General features: G+C 37.6%; 1 protein-coding gene across 14 annotated transcripts in view; it reads left to right on the plus strand.

Moving 5' to 3' along the window:
* ABI3BP (ABI family member 3 binding protein) overlaps positions 1-24,722 on the plus strand; it is a 136,501-nt gene that overhangs the window by 53,892 nt on the left and 57,887 nt on the right. For 10 of the 14 annotated variants that reach the window (XM_030961001.1, XM_030961036.1, XM_030961095.1 and 7 more), the window contains exons 11-14: positions 1,518-1,598; positions 2,897-2,971; positions 22,940-23,014; positions 23,856-23,930. In XM_030961001.1, coding sequence (XP_030816861.1) covers positions 1,518-1,598; positions 2,897-2,971; positions 22,940-23,014; positions 23,856-23,930 — 306 coding nt within the window. Of the gene's footprint in view, positions 1-1,517; positions 1,599-2,896; positions 2,972-5,525; positions 5,592-6,085; positions 6,161-7,316; positions 7,386-8,796; positions 8,872-10,116; positions 10,177-10,546; positions 10,613-12,178; positions 12,254-14,243; positions 14,310-14,834; positions 14,910-18,795; positions 18,862-19,278; positions 19,342-20,778; positions 20,845-21,789; positions 21,865-22,939; positions 23,015-23,855; positions 23,931-24,722 lie in introns of all 14 variants that reach the window. The other 4 variants (XM_030961111.1, XM_030961056.1, XM_030961047.1 and 1 more) reach the window with 4 other exon arrangements.

The raw sequence follows: 24,722 nt of genomic DNA on the forward strand, positions 1-24,722 counted from the left end.
TTCAGCTTGCTCAGCAAAGACACATTTCATTTGAGTGCAAACCCTCTGACCTCTAAAAAAGGAAAAATTCAGTACATCATGAGTTCTGTATTTGCTTGTATTTGGTTTTTTTTTCATTATTGCACCTCACCAACAAGAAATGTTAGACTTTGTGCTGTTCCTGAGGTACAGGTAGTTAGTTGTTCCTTCAGTATTTCTTATGAGTGAATTCTCTCCCACAAGTTTCATAGAGAAACATTGCTCTGCCTTCTCTGGACAATGAACTGCTCCTTGCACTGATGGCAGTGACAGCACTGTGGCTGTCTTAGAAGATGAATTGAGCCGTAACAAAGCAGCATTTGTAAAAGCTCCAGACTGTGTGACACATTCTCCAAACTAGAAAACAGTGTAATTGTTGTAAGTGTAATAGCATCCGAATCCCACTATTTCGAATGTGAGAAACAGCACATTTTTTTTTCGCTAAATGAAATAAGAAGCTTATAAACCTCCATGATCAGCTCTTGCTTGAAGTGTGTTAAGTAGATTGTGGAAAAAGCTTGGAGAGCGTGCAAGAAAAACCAAAATGTCTTCTAATGTATCTCAAAAAGAAAGTAATGTTTTATTAAATTAATGCTAAAACTTAGTGCTATATTAATGCCAACCATCAATGTTAAAGATCTCTTCCAAGTAGCTACGTGCACTAAATACTGTGCAATTTGCTCTGTGGAGGGCATTAATGTGCTTGTGGCACTCAAAGCTGAGAACTTCCCATTCTGTGTTCCATACCCATGTCATTTTACAGTCTTACATGACCAATTCTGAGTACTGCATGAGTGATTAAACACCTCTGGGATCTCCAGCAAGATGCAGAGGAAAGAAGTGACCTTGACTGACTTACTGATGGCATTAATTGTTATATGAAACAGCTTGCAGAGTATAGTTGTGCAGTAGTATATTAAAGTATGACCAGCAATTCAGTTTAGGTGCAGTTTAACTGCCTGGATATTACTCTAAAAATGTTCAATTAGAAGAATTAATGGAAATCAAAACCTATTCTTTTACAAATTCTATAATTACTAGAAAGTTGAAAGGTCTGAGATATTACAGGTGAGTATTTATTACGTTCCTGAAAATTTTTATATTAGAAGGATTAAAAACCATTCTGAATAACAGGGAAAATATTTGTAAATATTTTGTGTAAATTGCTTTGTGATGTAATGGACCTTGTTTATAACCTATTATAATGAATTTAAGAGGCTGTAACAGAAGTACAGTGTGAGTTTCTGACCTTAACTTTGCGGTTCATGACTTTTATTTTCGTTTGTTAATATAAAACTGCAGCAAAATAAATCCAAAGCATCATATAGATTTCACATCTGGAAACAAAAATAAACATTAATAATGATGGAGTTGAGCTGCTGTAGAAATCATTCTAATGATGTGACATGAAGTGGTGATAAGAAAAGCATCAGGCTTTGGGTAGTAGATCAAGAGAAGTTCAGGGGGATTTTAAATTACATTGAGCTTCTTTCTTCTAGCTCAGGCTGAGAAAACACATGGACCTGAAGATTTTAGATTGACGCCTAAACCCAAAGTGGTGCAAACTCAAAAGATCCCGGGTAACTAATTTTTCTTCTTTTTACATTCTTTCTGCATTAAACACTTTTCTACCTTCAGCAGAACTTTTCTACTACTTGCTGCGTCCTCTTTGTGTTGGCTCCAAAGGAAGTCCTGATTAAAATATTCTGGTTTCTTTTGTGGTTCCAGTGACTAATACTGGAATGAATTGTAAAGCAGGATGCACCTAGCTCTGGCTGAACTGTGGCTTTCACAGATTTCACTGCGTGATTCAATTTGATTTTTGAAATTAATAATTTCTGTCTATGCGATCTGCATGTTTGACATAACAAAAATTTCCATCTGTAGACTTGACCACAGTGATAGAATTTAAGTAATTACCTCCTTGATTGTCTTCTGATTACAGATTCTTTTAGGTAACACCAACAGCAATGAGTAAGAACAATTTTATATAGCACGTGATGAGATATAACTGTATTTGCCTTGAAGGAAAGAGAAGCTCTACTGATTTTTAAATTTTTTTATCTCATTGTTGTATGGTTAGTTTTGTGATTTGGTGTAACACTTATTTAGTTCTGTTTTTCAGAATTCTAAATTCTCTAATGTTGATTTTATTGCTTGTATTTTCTTCCCTGAGCCATGCAAAATTACGAGGACAAATCTAAACTTGAGGTTGTATTTAATTCTATTTTTTAAAAAACTTCACTTAGATTTTTCTAAAGCACAGCTAGCCTGCATTCAGGAGGATGTGTGCTAAAGGAAAGGACCAGGAAGGTTTTCAGGACTGAAATGCAGAGCTTCCCATGAAGAGGACCTCTAATACTTATCAATAAATGCATTTTACACAATCCTATGGATTCACATTAATGTCTCACTTGCACTTTTTTCTTTTTTTATTTAAACTTGCCTGCAGATTTCCAGAATTTACTGAAGTGAAACCAGCAGTCAATCTAATTTCATTTTAATTTCTAATTGCCTTTTTTAACCACACTCAACTTTCCTTGTTTTGCTATGTTTCAAAGATTAAAATATGAAAACTAATCAAGATGGATCATTGATTAATTTTAAACTAGGTGCTTGTAGTTACTGACAGATGTTCATTGTCAAATTCCCATGACTGATAGATATTTGTTTAACAACAAGGGGAGAAAGGGCTTCCTTCATATTCCACCTACCTTTTTAAGTCACAATTTATGTGTCTTTTTTCTCTAGGTTGGGACTACTTTTTCTCTTTTTTTATTAATTATCATTTTTTTCAGGAGTGAGTGGTCAAGAAGCCAAATATGTGCCTTGTATTATTCTTAATCAAGAGACCTTTTGGTTATTTTTCTTATCATAGCTTCTAATGAAATACAGCTGCTTCCTTCTGGATCCAGAATCCCTGATGCTCCCAAAAGTCCATTGACCGAACTTGGTAATTACTTTCTTTGTAACTATGAGTAAACTTTACTGAAAAGTTATCTTCACAAAGCTTGCTCCAGTAAGAGAAGTAATGTAATTTAAACAGTAACACACAAGTGTCTTATACTGTGCCCTTTTTGGGGTGCTATGTACACCCCTTCCTTGCACAATTGGACCCTAAGCTCAGTGCTTTGATGCTTGTGTTGGTGATGAGTGGGGATATTCCAGCAAGCTGTGAGCATCTGGAGTCCTGTGCTGGGAAGAACATGATGTTTGTGTGGATGCTTTCTTCCTCTTCCCTTCTTCCTTACTTTCTTCTGCTGGGAGACATCTCAGATGTGAGCTCACCATATAGGGACCAGTTGTGTATGGTAGATATTATTTCTTGTCCTTGTTGTTACCCTAAACTAATTTTTGTCCAGTTCCAAGTGAGCAGTTTTTATAACTGATGTTGTTGAGCTGTTTGTGGCAGGGGATGTCCAGTGCCAAGCTTAGTCTCACCCCTCACCATCTCATGCCTCTGCTCCTCTACATTGTACCCTGTGTCTCCCTTGCTCAAGACCTCTGATTTCATAACAGGCCCTTATTTCCTCTGTGTCTGTGTTAAATTAGTTCATTCTACCAAAACTATTGCTTGTTGCTGCTTTCAGAATTAACAGCTATTACACTGATTACCTGGAGGGCCCTTGAATCAGATTCATTTCTATGTCTTTAAGCATTAGTCAAGAAGTTATTATAGAATAGTGCTGGCTTATTAGGATTCCATACTTTTGCTTAATCTAGTCTGCAATATTTAAAAATAATTTCCACAAATGCCTCTTAGTTCTTGAAATGCGTGTTTGAAGTAGATTCTCAAGAACGTGAAAATAATCCTCATAATCTGTTCTTAATTTGATAGATTTTTTTGACAGCTCTTTTCCAGATGTGTTTGAGGGGATGGAGAGAGATATTTGGTTAAATCCAATTAGAAGCAGCACTGGAAAAAGAGAAACACAGTGATTTAAGAACCTATTTGCTAGAAATGTAACTGAAAAAGTGAAAATTACTAGGGGTGTGAAGTACTTTTTCTTTTTATTAAAAAAAGATAATAATCTAATCCTGTGTTTGTCTCAGTGATAAAAGTGGAAGAATAGCAACATTTGAAGAAAAAATAAGTGTTTCATTCAAGTATTTATTATGGTTTTGTTCTCGTGTCCTCCATTCCCTTTGAATAATTTCACTTGGCAAAAGTGGGATTTCATTATGTGAGGCCAGGCCCAGCCATTGGGTCAAAGGGAGCATCTGTGCTCTCCATGAAATCACTGATGAAGTCAAAGATATTCTGTGAGAGTCAGGGCATGGTTATACAGAGGAGATTTCTCTGCACTGTGCCTCTGCATGCTTTGATCACCTGCTGTCATAAAACCAGAAAAGTAAGCAAAATTTCATTTATGAAGTTCAACTGTGTGTGACCTGTATTCTGCCCTAGCTCCCCTGAAGAATTTTTTGTTTATTTTTCTATCTGGATTGTGCTAGAGGGAGATCTCTCCTTTGTTTTGTAAACTTCCTGTGTGGTCAGTATCCTTTTGGATTCAAATGTTTCTGAAAAGATAGCTTTGTGAACACGCCTTCCATGTTCTGGTGCCTTTGGGAGATCTCTTATAGGTCTTGCTGGGTGTAAATGGATCAATGGAAGCTTTTGCCAAAAGCTGTGAATTGTATGGCTTTTGTTGGCAGTGTTTTCTTCTCTAGAAATATAGAACAGAATGGTTCCATTTCCAAGGGACCTGCAGTGATCATCTGGTCCAGCTGCTGAGTCCAACTACGTCAGGATAGTAACCCGGGATCCAAATTGTTAATGTGATAAGGTAGATTGAAAGTAAATGGGAAAGCAGATCCAATGTGTGAAAAAAAGGCTGGGTCACTTTTTGGCACGGATATTCATATTTCCTGTACTGGAAATGAACACTGCACCTAATTATTTGAATGGGGGTTTTAACAGAAAGAAAAATTCTTACTGACCAGTTCATACAATGAAGTAGGATCAGTAGAAGCACAGTAGTGCAAAACCTGCACATGATGGACGATTGTTCATGATGGCTTTTGGGTAAGAGTGCCTAATTCCATCTTGACTCCATTTTCATTAAAGCACGCTTCAGGTTATCCATACTTCAAAGTGAAGAAAGTCTTTGCAATAATCCTCATCACAGATAACAGATAGTAGGTGTTGTTACTAACTTCAACAATTATTTCACTGATTTCATTGTACTACTCTTGTCTTATCTTTTGCCATTACAACTTCTTTAAAAATAGTTATACATATTGCAGTAGTGACTAGAGACTTGCAAGTGGTGTGAATATCAAATGTTGTGTTGTAGCTGCCTTGCTGTGAGTAAAATCCTCTTGAGAAATAAGGATTCAGCTTGATTAGGTAGGGTATGCTAAATAAGAATGGGGTAAAATTAATGGAGCAAAGAGACATTCAAATAGAAAAACTCTTGTTAGTTACAGTAGAACTTAGATTTTGTATCACTTGCCAGAAGAGTCTGTCTTGGAATGATAAAATTTTGTTTCATGTTTGCTCTTAGCTACTCAGAGTCCAGCCTTGAAATCCGTATCTCTACCTTCTACGGAAAAAAAAGAGATGGAAATGGGTAATTAGCAGATTAGTTCCGTGATTTTTTTTTCCATTATCTTGGCGTCATAGATCTGCAAATGTTAGTCTTGGCTACCAACATTCACAGAGAGCTGCTTATTCACCATTCTTGTGTCTGTGTAACCACCTGAAGAATGTATCTGTTGTCAGCTTAAAAACTGCCCAAACACTGTGTTGTCATATCTCATCGTCATCTTTCTTCTTTTGGTATAGCTGCAGCTCTTACCCATAAAATTTAATAAGAGAGAATTCCTTGCTGGTAAGAGTTCTTTCAAGCATGTTGCACTTGCATTTCAAGGCCAGAAACCTGTTTTTCCAGCCATCCCCTCCCCTTGTCGCAGCCATTGTGTTACGTCTCACTTGAGGCCATCTGCCGTCTTGCTCAGCTTAGCGTTGGCATCGTCTGGAAATGCACAGCCTTTGCTCAGTGTTTCATGCTAATCCATCAAGTCACAGCTCTCTCAACATTTTAAGCTTAGATTGTTTTTTCAGCTTTTGAGGAAAAACAGACTGTTTCTTCAGGATCCAAACCGTCCAGTACCATGGAAGTGCAACCAACCCGACTCGGTAATGGTTCTCATGAGGTTAATCCTCCTGACAGTTGGGAATTTTTGGAGGAGACAGTGCCCCTCATGGAATAGTTTGTTCAGTTTAATATAAATGAAGAATAACTGTGGCTATGAAAGTGCTGCACCAAGTGTTAGGTCTCTTTATGACATTCTATGTGAAATACTAAGTTAGTAGTTCAGGGGGTTTTCCATGTTTGGCAGCAGCATGCAGTTCTTAGTTTTAAAAGTAAATTGGACTTACTGTAAATGTCAAATTTAAATAGGACTGCCCACACCTGAGTTTCATAAATAGAATATCCTGATTTGCTGAAGGATTCTGACTTGTTAAGGATTAATGAAAACCAAAGAAATTCCAACATATTTTGAAATGATCACTCTTCTTTTAGCCTTTCTGTATAAACATAGATATAATTCTGCCCAGATTTCTAAAGTGGCACTATAAAAACACATCACTGAAGATTCAGATGCTTTCTAGTTGGTCCTTACAGAATTTCTATTATGTGTTTCTATTATTTTATAGATGTTACTTGCCTGGGGCAACTGACAGTTTTCTAAAATAAGGAAAAAATATAATAAGATGAGAGCCAGTTGGAAAGATTTCATTTCATTAGCATGCCAATAGTATCGTGCCTGATGCATATGTTTTTGGAAGAAATTAACATTGAAGGAAATCCATTACTGAGGGGGAGATTGATTGCAATAGTTAGCTGTTCGCATGTCTGACAAAAGGAAGTTTCTACGTTTCATTTGGTCCAGCTCCTTTTTCCTTCTCCAGTTTTAGCACCAGGAGATTGTCCTTCCTGATCCTAGAAAAAATTCCATGCACTCACAGTTTGCTACTTTTTATTAATAATATGTTCTCCTATTTTGAATAGCCTTGTATTTTCACTTTTTAACTCTGTATTTCACCTTTTTACGAGACTCTGATAATGCATTTTGGACCAAATTTTTGTTCATTACTGTGTGTTTTTGGAAATCATTTTCAAGTCAATAACTTAATCAGTTATTGTACATATCAGACTCTGCCTTTCTGTGGAACATAATATTTTAAGTATTACCCAGAAATTTTGTCAGCTTATGAAGGAATATGATATTGCAGAAGGTTTCTTATCACTTCAAAACAATACAGCATTATTTTTGCTTTTATTTTCCAGCTTCACATGACTTTCTTCATGTTATTTCTACTCCCCAGACTTTTACATCTTCAGAAATATCACACACTGGTAAATTATAATAGAATTCTTTCAGAAGCCTTTCATACCCTTTTGGTTGGTTGGTGGTGAAAAGTTCTTTGCTGCTTCCATGTTGATGATTTCATTGCATACTGCTTGCCGTGGGTGTTGTCCTACATCTTATTTTTGCCACTCCTGTATCACCATCCTCATTCCTGTGACCAGGCAGAGTACAAGTTTAAAGCAAGTCTGCAAGTAGCTTGCAGAATAATGCAATATTAATCAAAGAAGTGTGTCAGGAAAAGATTTAAATTTTGCAAGGCTTAAGGCTGTTCCAGTTAAGCAAAATACCATGCTTTTTTGTGATATTTTTTATTTATTTTATCCTTTCAATTTTTCACATGCAGTTTGCTCTGATTTTTTCCCTGTTTATTGTCTTAAAATAAGTCAACACAACTAAGGCCAGACCTTTCCAACTAAGCTATACTTTGAGTTATAGCTTTGGGAATAGATAATTTTTCCTGTAGCCATAGGTAGGTGAGGATGCCCAAGTTAACATCTTCAGCTAAGTAATTAGTGATGGTATTTGAAATGGAAAAGGAGGTTAATTTTTAAATGAATAAGCAAAAATATAAAATAAATGCTTTGCAGAGTAATGAAAAGTAAAGTTTCTCTCCACCAGATGTTCCTTCTTAATTTACTTACATGAAATTATTTCTCAGGTTTGGTTGTTTTGTTGTTTTTCTTAACAGCAGCTAGAGGTACTACTGATTTGGAAATATCCATGCATGTAATTACTACAGAGCTTCAGCTGTTTGAATGGCATAGGATAAAAATCAAAAGTTGACTTCAATATAGCTTCAAAATTTTGTTTTCTTTTTTTTTATCCTTGTTGCTATTTTTGAAAGTTTTCCATTGCTTTAGTTGTCAACCTCACAGTAATTCATACATACTGCTGTTATTAACTAGATTCTCATCTGTACTTATAATTCATCTTTGTTGAAGGATCAGAGGCAAAGAGAAGAGTTCCCTTTAGTTGGTTGTGTTTGGTTTTCTCATTGTTAAGATTCCCAGCTGTGGACCTGCCTTTCTTAGTTTTGGGGTTTTTTTTCCCCTGTGCTGAGAGAACTTAGTTTTGAGAGGGAGTAAAAAGCTTACACATATTTCTGTGTACTGTTTCCATTAAAAGGCAAACCCCCTAACTACTTTCTGGATCCAGAGGTGTTTTCTTACTATCTACCATGCATTATATGCTAAGGTTATTAGGTAATAAGAATTCTCATTAGTATGAATAAAATGGTTTCCACATTGACTTCCACACCAGCCCAACAGTCCATGAGACTGAGTAATGCAATTTTCCCTGTGCTTCCATTTTAACAAAGCAACACCTGTTCACCAAGTCCCGAGTTATCCAGGCAGCTCTGAGGCAATTAAACCTTTTAACACAAGATTATCTTTCCAGATGTAGGTGAAAGGAAGCCTCTTTCTTCAAGAGTCACAACATCTGGCATGCCAGAAATGCCACCAATCTCAGCTGGTAATAATATCTGTCTTCTCTGTAGTTGTCCTCACATCTAGGCGGGCTCTCAAAAGACACAGCAATGCTTTGTCTGGATTTTCTTATGAAGGATTGTTTGTATAGATTTATATATGTATATATATATGTGTGTGTGTGTGTGTGTGTGTGTGTGTGTGTGTGTGGAGGGCCATCGTTGTAAGGAATGGTTAAATAAATGTTAACATGTCCAATTTGCTCTTTTTGCACATTGGAAAAAGCTCCTCCACAGGCAGAAAAAAGATTTATCTACAACTCTTAAGCAGATGCAAAGACTTTAGTTAGTAAGTCATTGAGTGTTGCTAGGAAATGATCAAGTTGAAGAGAACTGAACAGAAGGATTTCCATTTCCAAAAGCTGGAAATATCAAAATATCCCAGAGGAATCAGCACTATTTCCTTACTGTCACCAGCTGCATCCAAAGGCATGTTTGTAAACTGTCACAACTCTTGCCTGCCTTAAGCCTGAAACCAAGCCCAAAGCAATGGGCAAATATGCACAGTAGTAGTGAGTACACATAGTCCAGATTTGGCACTGATTTATGTATTAGGCTGTGCATTCTCCCTGTGAAAAATTAGGATAACAGGGTATGAGGAGATGACATGAGGGACTTGTTCTTCAGTGCACAAAGAGATGTTGAGGTTTACAAGTGTAAGTTCTAAGATGTGCTAGAATTCTGTGGAAAATATTCCTTTTTTCACTTGCTTACAAGCATTTATATACAGAGAGATAAATTCTCTGCACTGTGTTTTTTTAGTGTTAGGGACAAAAATTTCTGACCTACAAGCATTTATATACAGAGAGATAAATTCTCTACACTTTGTTTTATTAGTGCCAGGGACAATAATTTCTGACGCATAGAATGAAGGATTTCATTGATTGTAGCGAAAAGTGAAATCAGATCTTGAATTCTAAATACACAGGTGTGATTCTTGCCATGAACTGTTAGAATCAGTCGAGGAAATGTAAGAAGTGCTTTGGTGAATTGGATATTTTGGCATTTTTCTGCTGATGTGGAGCCATTTAGCTACTGAGGCTCAGGGAATATTGTGTTGGTTGCAACCACCGCAAGACACTTGATTGCAGGTTTGAGTCACAGGGTGCTGTCAGGAAAGGGCAGGTGGGCCCTAAATACAGACATTTAGGGTGTTGTACTGCTGGGGCTGCTTGTACTGCTGGGGCAAGGCTGAGTGCACATCTCAAGATCATTTCTGTGTCTGACCATAGCAACTGAGAGACCAGACCTGGAATGGACCTCGTCTGCTCCACGGGAAACCACAAGGAAGGGTAAATAGCCAGTGATTCCCTCCTTCACTGCTCCCTTTGGCCATGCTCTTCTCTGCAGTGATGAGCCTGTTCAGATGTGCTGCTGTCCCAAAGAGTGGGACAGTGATGTGGCTGGAGCATTATGGCTCTTTACTAAAAATCACTCTACCTGCAAATGTTCTGGGGAATCATTTCTAGGTTTGCTCTCATGCCTTGGCTGCCAGTTCCAGTGAAAGGCAGCATTGTGCCACCACCGTGGGCAGTGAAGCTGTGGCATGGTAGCATGGCCCAAGCAGGGCCACGTCCCCATCTTTGTAGCTCTGTCTTGATGTGACCTGTGTGACAGCAGCCTGTGTGAGGAGCTGAAGGCAGTTTCTGTGTTTGATCTTAGCTGCTCGAAGACCGAGGCCAAAGTCCACCACTCCTTCCTCCCTGGCAACTCAACAAACTGGGATGGGTAACTAGCAACAGTCTTCTGTTCCCATTGTCTGCCATCTCTTTCACTGCCCATCACACGTCCCACCCCAACCCACCTGGCATCCTTTGCCATCTTCCATGGACAGGATGGAGTCTCGTTGGTGCAGCTTGGCTTGCCGAAGCACTGGCCACAGCGGTTCTGCAATTCTCTTGTTTGATCCCACGCTTTTTCCATGGCCCGTGAGCATTTTCTGCAGGAAGCATGTGACATTCTGCAGAGAGACCACATTGCTGCACCTGGCCCTCAGCTCCATTCCCCTGCTTCTTTGTGTTTGGGGGTGGTGGGTCTTGCTTTCTCTGATGCATTCAAACATGACAGCGTTCCTAAGAGGCAAACCCAGCTGGGCTGGCCCAAGAACACAGCACAGCAGCTCAGCCACCTTCCAGACATTCCTTGGGCAGGGCTGCACCTCTTGGTTTCCTCACCACTGACATTCAAGGCCGCTGGTTTTCTTCTGCCCATGCCTTTCCATTGCCATCACCTGGAGCTGGGAATGCTCTGCCCTGCTGCTGCTTTTGAGTCTGTGTATGTTTTTTTTTTAATTGATCCCTCATTTCAGCTTTTGGTGAATATTGGTATGTTTCTTCATGGTTTAAGACACTGGCAGCCTCTGGTACTGACAATATTTCTTGCAGATCTGACAGCTATGCAAGGCAGCAGTGTCCCCAGAGATATTGTTGTGCTTTTAGCCAACCTGTCTGGGGCCTACATTGGGATAAACCTCCAGTGTAGATATAAATGGGGCCATACAAGCAAACCCTATTTAGTGGCAACAGCTTCTTTCACACTGCAGGTGTGCAAGACCAGTCCTGTGTCCTTGCAGTATTTTGTGGCCCAAGGGGTAACAAAGTATTACATGAGCAGGCTGGTGTGCCTAAAATCTGAAGTTGAGTGTGAGTTAAAAATGTAATGAGCAGTAAAAAGTGACTTGGCACTTTTGTCTGGAGCAGTCTTGCTTTCATATCAACTGTGATATTTCACACACTTCAGGATCTTTTCCAGGGAATTTACATTCCCTACTTTGCATTACTTGAAGTAATTTTCTGAGCTTTCTTGTTTTTACAGTGGAGAAATCAGATACTTGTAATTATAACAAGGCATATAAATTTGGCTGGGCTAAGGATATTCATTTCTGTTTTGCTGCCTGGTGATGTTGTCTGAATCACTTTTTATGTTCTCCTATTTTTGCCAAAATTTTAAATTGGATTTTTTCCAGTATCTTCATCTCATAAATTCACTTTCTCCTTGACTCCTCTTGGCCAGTGTTCTTGTACTTATTCAGTCTTGCATTCCTTCTAGCCACATGGGAATTTTTTCCATATTCCTTGTGTCATTCTGTTTAATTTTTTGCATTATATTTTTTGTGGGTTTACACATCTTTGCATATTAACATATTTATTTTTTAAATTCTGCTAATTTTGCAAAATATATCTTTTTTCTGTTTTTTATTGTTTGTACTCTAAACCACTGAGTCCATGGTTGCAGGTGATGCCATGGTGTGATGGTTGATGTATTTTTTAAATAATAAGACACCATTTTTTCCAGCCTCACATGACTTTCTTCATGTTACTTCCACTCCCCAAACTTCTACATCTGGAAAAATGTCAGAGCAAGAGACTGGTAAATGGCATTTATTTTTTATACCCTATCCTTGATTTTTCTTCATATTTGAGTGGTACAATTTTGATGTCTCTTATATATCCTGTATTTTTAATGTTATCTCCCATGGTCTTTCATTTGTTCATTATGGCTTCATGTTATTTGTAGTAACCACCAGTGTATAATTAGTAGTTCTAGCTTCAAGTAAGTGATCCTGATACCACCTGGCACTTTCAGGCCAGTATTGTATTACTGAAAGGTTCTGATGTGGTCAGTGGGGCAGAATTTAGCACTTAAGAGGAAACTCTCAGGCTTTGATGAATTTTGGAATATCAGCATAACAGTTAACCTTTGTAGTGGGAATATTTTTCTTTACCCAGTAGACACATTTAAAGAGATTCATTGATTGGTCTTTGGTTTCCTGTTCACAACTTTTTGAAGTAGTCTCTGATATTTAAAAGGCTGCTGCAGTACATAATTTTGGTCCAACAACTGATTTCTACAGTTACTTGTGCTAATAATTTATTATTTCCCTCCATTTATTCATTAAGAATATAGATTTTTAGGCACAATTTATGCATTTGTATTTGAGCATGAGATTTTCCCAGCATAAAAAACAGTAGAAGGTTTCTGGGAGGTTCTCATCCTTGGTTGTGTTCATGCTAGCATGATTTAACAAGTGACATTTTATTACATCAGTGTATCAAACATCACTTTCTTTCTGGGGACCAATCAAATGGAATTGGGTAGATGAGCATTGACATAGTTCATCATCTGAAGATTAGCTAATTACAACATGCATACACTATTTGTGTTTTCTCTGGTCTTATTTGGCTACAGTTTGGTCAACATGCTTTTAGCTTCGCTTCACAGATAAATTTAGAAAAGCTTTTATCTATTGCAGAATTCACACTGAACACAAACATGATGCAGCTGTACTAATACTCAGTGGGTGGTGCTGACAGTTATCTTGCCTCTGCATGAACACAAGACCTTTGTTTTCTTTTGAAGCTGAGAACTCTATCTATCCAAGGTCATTTCTGTCTTCAGTAGACAGAAAACTTTTAGCAGTTTATCAGGCTTTATCAGGCTTTTCAGTTTATCGTGACTTTGCTGTTGTCTGCAGTATTGTTCTCACCAAGCTACCACAGCCTTCTCCCTTGATTTAAAGAACTGGGCTACTTAGATTACTTATTACTTGGCTTTACACTTTATTAAATCATGAGTGTTGTTAACATTAAGAGTACCCACTCTTCATTTTTTCATATATTACCACTCATAGAAATGTTTCTTTCATGCTCTAGGCTGTATAATTTCTCTAATGGAAATGGTGGTCTTAGGGGGTGATAGAATCTGGGTTTGTGGGGGGTTTTTTGGTTTTTTGTTTTTTTGTTTTTTTTTTTTGTTTGGTTTTTTGCTGTTGTTGCTGTTTTTGTTTTTTGGGTTTTTTTAAATTTGTGGTTTTTATTAATATATTGTCAGAAAAACCTAAAAATATTTTTAAGCCGTTATCTGGCAAAGGATGGTCTGTCTCAGAAATCCTGCTTCTATCAAAGTAGCTTTGTGGCAGTTGCAGGGAAAATCTGATTCTTGGCCAAAATGTGAATTTGTAGGAAAATGTTTAGACACCGTCTGTGTGAAAATTGTGTGCATGCTGTATCAAAATCATATTAGGCATTTGCAACTCCTTAGTTAAAATATTTTTCTGGCACATCCAAACTAAAGTGTAGGGGAGAAGGGATTTGCTGTCAGCTGTTGCTATTGGATAGAATTTTAAAATCAGATGCAGACAGTTAGCCTCGTAGCTAATGACTAAAATGAGATGTTATGTATCCAAAAAAAAAATTACCCCATGAGACAAAAATGTAGTAAACCAATATCAATTAGAAGTGTACACACAAGAGTTACAAAATAAATATATGTCCCTTGGACCTGCTAAGGGCTGAAGATCACCTTATCTAAAGGCTGATTTCACTTACTGTTTCAAGATTATTTTCATATTTGATCTTAGCTATGCGGGGATCAGGCCTGAAGATCACTTCTCATCCCTCCATGGAAACCAGAGGGAGTGTGATGGGTAAATAGCTGATAATTCCATTAGCTTTTCCATTGCTTGCCATCCCTTCCAGCAGCTGTGGAGAGTGCCAACCTTCATTGAGACACGTTGCTCCAAAGACTGCTTGATGCTGGGCTTTCTCCCCACACTCCACCCCCACCCCTGCTGCACTCAGCCATTTCTGTGCAATCTAAGCTGGAAAATAATTCCCCACAGTGACTGAATAGCAATCCACAAATAGACCTCTGCTAGCTTATGTTGCCTCTAGGTTTCTTCTGGCAGCTGCAGTTTTCTTTCAAAGAATAAGTACTTTAAAAAAGAGGCCAGTGAGAAGAAGATTGCCTCACATGAGCTACTGGAATTGACTCTCCTTCATTTCACACCAGCTTCAGTGTTCATGTAACACCTCATTTCTCAGTTGATCTTTACAGCTGCTGTCACCTTGCTTGATCTCACATCGATGTTGTCTTGAGCTGCCCAACAGCTAATGGCCAAATACTGTGGATATAAAGCCAATTCTAATTTTAACTCCAGATTTTCTTTCAGCTTTTGATGAAAATCAGCACATTTCTTCAAGACCTGAAACATCAGGCACCCAAGAAATACCATCAGCTATACCTGGTAATACTTGAAAAATGTGATTTTAAATAGAAATTGCCCCAGAAATTTTAATTAAAAATTTTGTATATTGTTAGTTAAGTTTAAAATTACTCAACATAGCTTCAGAACTGTTTTAGGTTGCTCTTTCAAATACCAGACTAATTTAGGAAATTTTGCATGTAATAGTAAATATTCTCTTCTAATTTTGGCCTGTATTCCTGGTATATTTACAAGTCTGTATTGCTGTGTTTGGTGTTAATAGGCATGTCTTATTACATAAAGTAGGGTTCTCTTTCTAAGTTGCAATACTGCGGAGGGGTAGAGTGAAAGGTAATATAAGTTTTGAATAAATCCCTGAATGAAACCATTCTAAGTTGGAACTGTTGAGTAAGCCCTTAGAAACAGCAGAAACAATAGCAATGAAGATAGAGAGTTCAAAATGGTTGAGAATAGACTCTAAAATACTTTAATTTGAATATATTTAAAGCAGTGATTAAGTTAGACATTTGGCTGTGAGAAAGGGAGACTGCATAGGCACGAGACTAATAGAAACAAAAATGTGCAATGACAAGTGTATTGCTGTATTGCTTGAGTACAGCTTTGCAAATAAAAGGCACAACAATGTAATTAAAGAAAACATTTGCAACAAATTGCACTTGACCAGACACTGCCATGGTATATCTGATGCTTCCAAACACCCTTGAAACCTGTTATACCAGATCCCAGTGAAATTGAACTGGTGGATTAATAGTATTTTATTGACATTTAAATTAATTACCCTAATAGTATGTAATAATCTATATAGTTTTCCTGTTCTTCCTTATCAGCATTTATCCTTTAGGCTTCTTCTACTTCCTCAAGTCATAAAATAAGCTAATTTACCAATACCTTACAAAATCTGACGCCAAGCAAATGCAGTTTTATCAGCGCTCAAGGTTCTGTTTCATTTAGGGTCCCTGCAAGAAGAAATATTTAATTTCCATTCAATAATGACAATTTCCTCCAAAGTCTATTTCAAGTTGTTACCAAAACCCCGTTGCAGCAAAAAGTAGTTAGGTTTAATTTTCATCACATTGCCACTTGCTGCCTTTTTTCTGGTGTGAACACATTTTCTTCTATGTTCAAATGACCAGCCTGTTAAAGGACAGTTTTGTATCTGTCACTTCTTGATCAGCAGCTAGAAAGCATTTTTGGTACAAGGTGCAAAAAGACTGATCTTTTTCACCAACTTGTATGAATTTCTTCCTTGTGTTGGTGTAATTTAAACTCCAAAAAGTGTAGAGGAAGATTCTTAGGAGTTTCTGTCTAGCATCAGATACTGGATCTTCCTGTCACCATATTGGGGCACATGTCTTTCTCCTTATTCACATAATACAGAAAGGACTTTGAAGTGTCCAGTATCTTGCTTGTGTTTGCAGTGACATCATCCTGAACAACACAGCTTGTGTGTTTGCTATCCCAGCAACAGTCAGATTCCTCAGCGCTTTAAATCCAGATTTTCTGTGCACCTCTTAATGAAACACAGACAGTTTCTCAATTCCCATCTAAAGCATCTGGAGTCACGGAAATACCATCAGCTCAGTCTGGTATTGACATTTCTTGCAAACTGAGTGTTCTTGAAGGGTTCCCAGGGTGCTTTTGGTGAAATGTTGATTTCCTTTACTTTGGGGATAAGAACAACTGCAAGATAAAAATTCTGCATCGGGTACTATTTTTGTTTAAGGCAATATCTACGATGTTTAAAATACTGGATTATGATCTTCTTTCCAAATTCTGAGTTCACTTTTACAGTACTAATTGGTAGTGTTAGCCATGATTGCCACTGACCAGTTATGTATTATTTAATGTCATAGAACTTTATCATGTGATACTGTGGGGCTTGTAACCAGACTTTAATTTCTCTACTATATGCAGAGTATCATGATACAGATAGGTGTGGTATTGCTTCAAGTCATACTCTTTTTTATTTTCTAATTACTTTGTCATTACTAAAGTGTATTTCCATGGTTATTGGTATTTAAGACATTGTCCTGGTCAGTTACAATGCTGGGGGCAGAGAGTGACGTGCCGGAAATTCTCTTTGTGGATTTATCTTCTATAAATATTGTTTATGTTCAGTTGTGGTTTTAAAACAACTTAATGGTTGTTCAAGTTGTAAAACCTGAAGTTGCATAGAATATTCAAGCATATTTCTCATTAAGGAGGACTCTCCAGCTATGACAAAAATCCTTCTAGGGAGATTAAAGGTAGCACAGTGAGCAGTGCAAACCCAAGTTCAGGGTTAGGGACTTTTTTAAACAGCTTGAGACTTGATAGTCTGGCTACATCTAGGGGAAAAAAACCCCTTTATTTAGGGAGATAAAGGTTTGTCAACTTTTTGCATGTGTCCTAAATGATCCAGGTAATTTCTTTCATATTTTCTTCCTCTATAGGACAAATTTAATGCTGAACTCAGGAACTCTCCTTTTTTTTTTCTGCTGGTATAGTCTGAACCTTGTCTTCTCCTCTAGATCTCTATAGATATTTGTAAATGTTCTATAGTATCCCCCTGTACATTAACAAGTAGGTACTTCCTTTTATATTAGCCATCATAACAGTTATGCTGAACACTTCTTTCAACCACTGGTAGGCAAGGAGAAGATATTCAGAAAATGTACTTGGGAAACTCTTATTATTTCCATTTTTTAGCAACAAAATTAAGATGGAGAGGACAATAAGTAGCCCTGTGCTGCAGAGAAGTGTGCAGTCAGATGAAAAGGGATAAATTTCTAAAACTTTTTCAATCCACCCCCCTGTCAATTTACCCTACCAACTTTTAATGCATTTTTGAAAGATTTTATTTGCTGAGACTTTTATTCTGCTAAGTCTAACAGAATTTTCAGAACAAGAACTCCTTGTTTGAAATGTTCTCTTCGTTGGTCCATCAGATTTGTGCTCTTCTACTTTTTCTGTACTGCATTCTTGCAAGTGTGGTGACAGTGTCCAAACTTTGATTCCATTTTCTGAGACAAACTGTTTGATTATCATCTGTTTGTGTTAGGAATTTGTTGCATGCTTGTATGAGAAACTTTTTCCCCTTTCAATAATACATTCTTAGACAAGAGAAGGGATTTTTTTATTGTGATCTTTGCATTCACTGTTGTCATTTCCATATCTGTTCACTAATTACTGTGTCGTAAATGTGACTCTTCTTGTAACTTATCCTTGTCTTCCAGTGTCTATATGAAATTCTGTCTGTTCAAAGTACTTCATATTACTTCATACCTGTTCAGAATGAAAACTTGTAAATCAAGGTGTTCTATTAGAGATTCTTACGGATTTTGGTTAAGAAGGCACGAGTTGGTTTTCTTCTACCAGGATGCCCAACTCTTATTGGAAATCCTTATTAAGCTCACCTTTATAAATTTTTCAGTGGAGAACCTATTCTTTCTCTTTTTTTTTCCGAGGCATATAATAGTTTAGACCAACATTCATTTTTAAGTGTGGTGAAGTATATTATAATCAGAGCTAGTTAATAGTTTTTCAGATTAAATATAAGGTAGGCAGTATCTTGGATGCAAACAAAAGTTCTGTCTATATATTCATTGACTAATTTGCAGTTTATAGTTGGAAAATACTTGATGCTTGAGAAAGGGTTTTAGAATGTGTTATTTACTGCAGCTAAAAGGCAGCTCTGGAGCATCATGACTTCTGCTATTGCACAATAGGAGCAGTGTTTATCTAGTGCTGGGGATTTGTGGTAATATCAAGTGACTATGAACTGATGTAGGATTGATTTGGTAGAAAGAGCATACATGAGAAACCACAATTTAAATATTTACTTATTTGGGTGTGATTGAAGTAATGCTTTCATATGCATTGAGAGACTGCCATAACATCTCAAGATAGTTTCCATCTCTAACCTTAGCTCTCCCGAGACCAGTTCTGGAGCCCACATCTTTTCCTTTCCTGAAAACCACGAGGACAGTGATGGGTAAACAGTGATTCCATCCTAATTTCTATCATTTCACAATACTTAAATAAGAAAAGCTGTACTTTAAAATTCAGTCCAAACATTTCAGTTCTTTTGCTGATAGTGGCAATGCCAAACATTTCAGCAAGGTCATCAGTCATTTATGTAAATGATGAGATATTTAATTATTAGGCTTCTCAATTACTCTTCCTCATTTTCATCTCTGTAGGCTTAGTTCACTAAAAGATTAACTGTCTGTATACTACACTAACTCAACTAAGCCCTCCTGATTTTGAAGTGGAATAACCTTATAATGAATGCAAATAGTTATGTAAAAGAGCTGAGTGTAATATGGACGTCAATCACACAGTCCTATACTGACTCATCTTTAAAAAAATAAATTAGTCACCATTTCTAAGTTTTCTGGTTTAATCTTAGTTACTCAGAGACCAAAGCTGAAATCTTCTTCTCCTTACCTTGCAAGCCAAGGAACAATGGAGGGTAAAAATATATTTTAATTTTTTTTCTTTTTTCTTGATGTCGTTTGACATAATTTTCACTTGCTTTGAGCAATATCAGTGGTTCATTAATGCACTTTAAAACACTTGCCATACTAATGACATGGTTATGATGTTTGAACATGGTTTTTTTCATCACTTGAAAAGTCAGTTTTGAATGGACCAGTGACAAAAAGAATTTGTCACAGAATTCCTGTGTGACTCTATACGCAGTTGTTATTTTGAAAATTCTTTTTAGAATGAAATATTCCAATATGGCAGAAACATAATTTTTTGTCTTCTTACTAACGTGGACTTGTTAGCATACAGAACTTTTTTTTATCTTTTTGAATGAGGACTAAAGTTCAAGCTTGATGAATAGGCATGTTAATCAATGGCTTATAGACTAACTGTAAGGGAGAAGTGGAATGATATTTCACAGGGAATTGCAACGCCTTTCATGGAAATGATGAGAGCTTATATATTCTATGTAAAAAATAATAGTGACAACAGTAAGAAAATACTTGCATAAATTATTGAACTTTTAAGAAAGGTTGGAGTTATGACTGCATATTGGTAGCACAATGTGCAGTTTATTTCTCATGCTTGAAAAATTAGTAATTAGCATTTGCAGCTGCTTGCATTGGAGACATACCCAGCACTTGTCATCCTGAATTTTAAATTCAAAGATGAGTCTTGGCTCATGCTCTGTCTGCATTTTCTGCTAGTTTTGCATCTTCCAAGGATGTGTAAGGAGAGTTTTGGTGAATTGGATGTTTTGGCATTTTTCTGCTGATGTGGAGCCATTTAGCTACTGAGGCTCAGGGAGTATTGTGTTGGTTGCAACCACCGCAAGACACTTGATTGCAGGTTTGAGTCACAGGGTGCTGTCAGGAAAGGGCAGGTGGGCCCTAAATACAGACATTTAGGGTGTTGTACTGCTGGGGCTGCTTGTACTGCTGGGGCAAGGCTGAGTGCACATCTCAAGATCATTTCTGTGTCTGACCATAGCAACTGAGAGACCAGACCTGGAATGGACCTCGTCTGCTCCACGGGAAACCACAAGGAAGGGTAAATAGCCAGTGATTCCCTCCTTCACTGCTCCCTTTGGCCATGCTCTTCTCTGCAGTGATGAGCCTGTTCAGATGTGCTGCTGTCCCAAAGAGTGGGACAGTGATGTGGCTGGAGCATTATGGCTCTTTACTAAAAATCACTCTACCTGCAAATGTTCTGGGGAATCATTTCTAGGTTTGCTCTCATGCCTTGGCTGCCAGTTCCAGTGAAAGGCAGCATTGTGCCACCACCATGGGCAGTGAAGCTGTGGCATGGTAGCATGGCCCAAGCAGGGCCACGTCCCCATCTTTGTAGCTCTGTCTTGATGTGACCTGTGTGACAGCAGCCTGTGTGAGGAGCTGAAGGCAGTTTCTGTGTTTGATCTTAGCTGCTCGAAGACCGAGGCCAAAGTCCACCACTCCTTCCTCCCTGGCAACTCAACAAACTGGGATGGGTAACTAGCAACAGTCTTCTGTTCCCATTGTCTGCCATCTCTTTCACTGCCCATCACACGTCCCACCCCAACCCACCTGGCATCCTTTGCCATCTTCCATGGACAGGATGGAGTCTCGTTGGTGCAGCTTGGCTTGCCGAAGCACTGGCCACAGCGGTTCTGCAATTCTCTTGTTTGATCCCACGCTTTTTCCATGGCCCGTGAGCATTTTCTGCAGGAAGCATGTGACATTCTGCAGAGAGACCACATTGCTGCACCTGGCCCTCAGCTCCATTCCCCTGCTTCTTTGTGTTTGGGGGTGGTGGGTCTTGCTTTCTCTGATGCATTCAAACATGACAGCGTTCCTAAGAGGCAAACCCAGCTGGGCTGGCACAAGAGGACCTCCCTTTCCATTGCCATCACCTGGAGCTGGGAATGCTCTGCTCTGCTGCTGCTTTTGAGGCCATGTTAGGGTTTTAAGATCAAAACCTCATTTCAGCATTTAGTGAATCATAGGATGTTTCTTCACAGTTAGAGACAGCAGCTGTCTGTGGCAGTAATATTTCTTGCAGCTCTGCTAGCGATGCGGGAAGGGAATTGTCCCAAGGGATATTGTTGTGCTTTTAGCCAACCTGCTCCTTCTCTTGGGCCTAGATTTTGGTAAAGCTTAGTGTTGAGATAAAAGGGGCCATACGTGCAAAACCATATTTAATTCCAGCTTTGGCTATGGCAATTCCACTTCTCTTGTAATGTGATCTCTTCATATTTCTTCTAGCAGCTTCTTCATCATTTTCATCATCAGTGCATTTTCACACATTCACATTAGGAAATCCATGGCATGTTCATTTGAGATGTTTTCCTTTCCTGAATCCCTAGTTTCTTAGTCATGTCTAGTTTCTTAGTCATGTTCAGTGTATATGTTCAGATGATTCCAAAAAATGTTTTGTTTTGGTTTTATTTTTCCAGCTTCACTGGACTCTAATCATATTAGTTTCCTGTCCCAAACTTCTGCATCTGCAGAAATATCAAAAACAGAGACTGGTAAATTGTATTTATGGTACTTCAATTGCTTAATGTTTGGTTTTGCATCAAGGATGTTACAGTTACAGGCTGTTTGCTCTGATTGCTTGGTGTCTGAAGCAGAATTTTGCTTGCAGTGTGTGATAGGCTCTATAATTATATGGTGATATTTTGTGGTATAGGATCAGATACAAATGAAACCACAGGAATTAATATTTTTATGTATGGTTTTAAGTTGTTGGATAGATAGGACCAATAAGACCTATAGCTAGATGGGTCCATTATCAGTTATAAAGATATGTTCTTTACTGGGGCGTTTCACCAGGGGGATTTCTGTTAACCGTATCATACACATTATTTTGCAGTTTTCACTATTCATAAGACTTTTTTTCAGTTTATGTTTCTATTGCACCTTGAAACTTTTATTGAGGGGTCATAGATATTCAAGAACATATTTGTATTCATTACAAAAGTAGGAATGTGCAAGATATAAGAAGGAAAATTATCCTAAACCTGGCTGTCAATATTTCAGCAGTTTTGTGTTAGATTTTCTGCCTCAGCCTGTCTCTTTTATCTATTACAGAAGTTTTGTTAATTTGTATTATGTCAATTAGGTAAAATGCCACAAATAACAAATTGCACGATATGCAGTACGTTAAAACCCATTAGTCAAAATACTGGCTTTTGTTATACTGAAACATGTGAAGCTTTGACAATAGAAATACCTGGTTTTAAAAATTCATATTTGCATGCATTTAAAGTACATAGGTCTCTTCCTATGGGTGCAGGTGAAGTCAAAAGCACAGGTTTTTTTTCATGCTATGTGGGTACAGATCAATTGACTCCTGTTGATAAATCTACTTTTAGGGGGACTGCAGTTCCTGTCAGGGTGTGTCTATTAGGTGCATGTGACATCTTCAAAACTTTGAAGTTTTGTTGTTGTCTTTTTAAGTTGGAAATTTATGGAACTCTGTTGTAGTGATGCTGGCACCTTGCAAAACAATATAAAGCAATCATTCTTTTTCTGATTTTTGTCCCCCTTGCTGTGTCTGCATCAATATGCATCTGTCTCAGGGATATTTACATTTTTCCACAGTTACAAGTCCAGCTGACCTGGAAAAACCTATGCCTCCATTTTCCAGAACACCTCATGTGCTAACAACAACTGCGGGTAATAGTAATGCATTAGCTTTTCAGTTAAACCCCTTTTGGTGTCTGGACAGCCATTTCTGAAATGTTATTAATCCTAGGTATTTTCATCATCTTCCATGTGAGTCATGATCATTGAAAGCATCCTTTTTACATGACATCTTGCACTTTCTGCTGAGAAACTCACCTGGAAGTGTTTCTGATCTCACATCCATTTCTCAAAAAGCTTCTAGGGCTATTTTGAGATATACTTACATGAAGTAAACCTGGTTTAATACTACTAAACTAGGTTTAATACTGCTACTGACTAAGTCTTAATAAGAATTCTTAAATTACTTGTTGCTTTCTTACAAGCCTAATTGTTATATGCCCAGTTAGAGCGCATGTTTTTATACCAAATATTGTCTTGCCAGCATAGGAAACTCCTTTCTTACTATTTTTTTTTGCTGTTTAACAATTTTTTTAACTTTATCCTTGTTTTTCATGTGTGTATGACAGATTATATGACATTAAAATTCACTAAAAAATATTGATGCAAACAAAGCACTGAAGAGAACTAAGGCAGGCGCTTTTCTTCATGGAAATAAACTTGTAGTGCTTTTTAGTTTTTATGGTTTTTGGGGTGTGGGGGGAGATTGAGTACTTTATAATTGTGATATTAGAAGTTTTTATCTTGGTATTTTCTGGGGCGCTTTAAGCTATGTGGACCAATACTGCTCCATTCCTGAAGTAAGGTGTGCTTATGGTGAAGTGCAAATTGGGTGTGCCATAACATATCACATTTTTTGGTTGTTTTTCTATGATCAAAAAAAGCTGTGTTTAGAATTAATAATCACAGCTAACGTGACATGGTTTTTTTATAGTTTTCAGTGATATTCAGCCTCTTCTTTCAAGTCCTGTGGCACCTAGTAAGCCTGAAATAGCAGAAGCTGGACCAGGTACAATAATCTCTACCTAGTTCTTAATTCAGCAGCTCAAACCATGCTCTAAAACTCAAGTGAAATTAATACACAGTTGTTGTTATTTTCAGTGGACATTTGGATTAGCCCCTAACAGCTGGTTTCAAATTTGTGTTGCTGCTAATGGTTGAACTTGGTGTTTTCTCACAGTAATAATGCATATGGCAACTCACAGTCACATGATTCAGTATGTTAAAAAATGTGCCACTTAGAAAATTGAGAAAACAGTATTTGTAGAGCAGTTCTGATGAAAACACTGTGATGTGAGCTGTAGGTTGCATTTTATTGTTGTAGCATCAGTAAAAATGTTAACGTTAGTGCATCCTTAACAGCGTGAAATTGGTTAACAGTTACAGACATTCAGTGGTTTTGCACTGAAACCACAGCTGGATCTGTTGTCAGGTTTCTATTCCAAATTTTATATGTTTTAATGTGTGACTAATTGATTGTTCAACATGTCCTCTTCATTAAATATCTACATTGTACATGGTACCACCTCCCTTAAGTATTGGACCAAAACTCAAAATGTTTAAAAGCTCTACTTAAAATCTTACTTGGCAGTGGTTGAGATCCAGACCAGTTGCAATGAAAGGAAATAAATATCCAGAATGTTTGTGCATCACAGATGTGCTGATTTATAGTCACTGAAGCTCTGTGCAGTTCTGAATTTCTCCCTAATGCATACTAAACTGATAAATGTCCAAACATTAGTGAAATATTTGTTGTTCTTGTAAAAAAAAATTATTTTTGTTCATGAAGGAAGAGTTTCTT

The sequence above is a fragment of the Camarhynchus parvulus genome, chromosome 1 (assembly GCF_901933205.1).
Source record: "Camarhynchus parvulus chromosome 1, STF_HiC, whole genome shotgun sequence".
In the NCBI taxonomy this organism is placed as follows: Eukaryota; Metazoa; Chordata; class Aves; order Passeriformes; family Thraupidae; genus Camarhynchus; species Camarhynchus parvulus.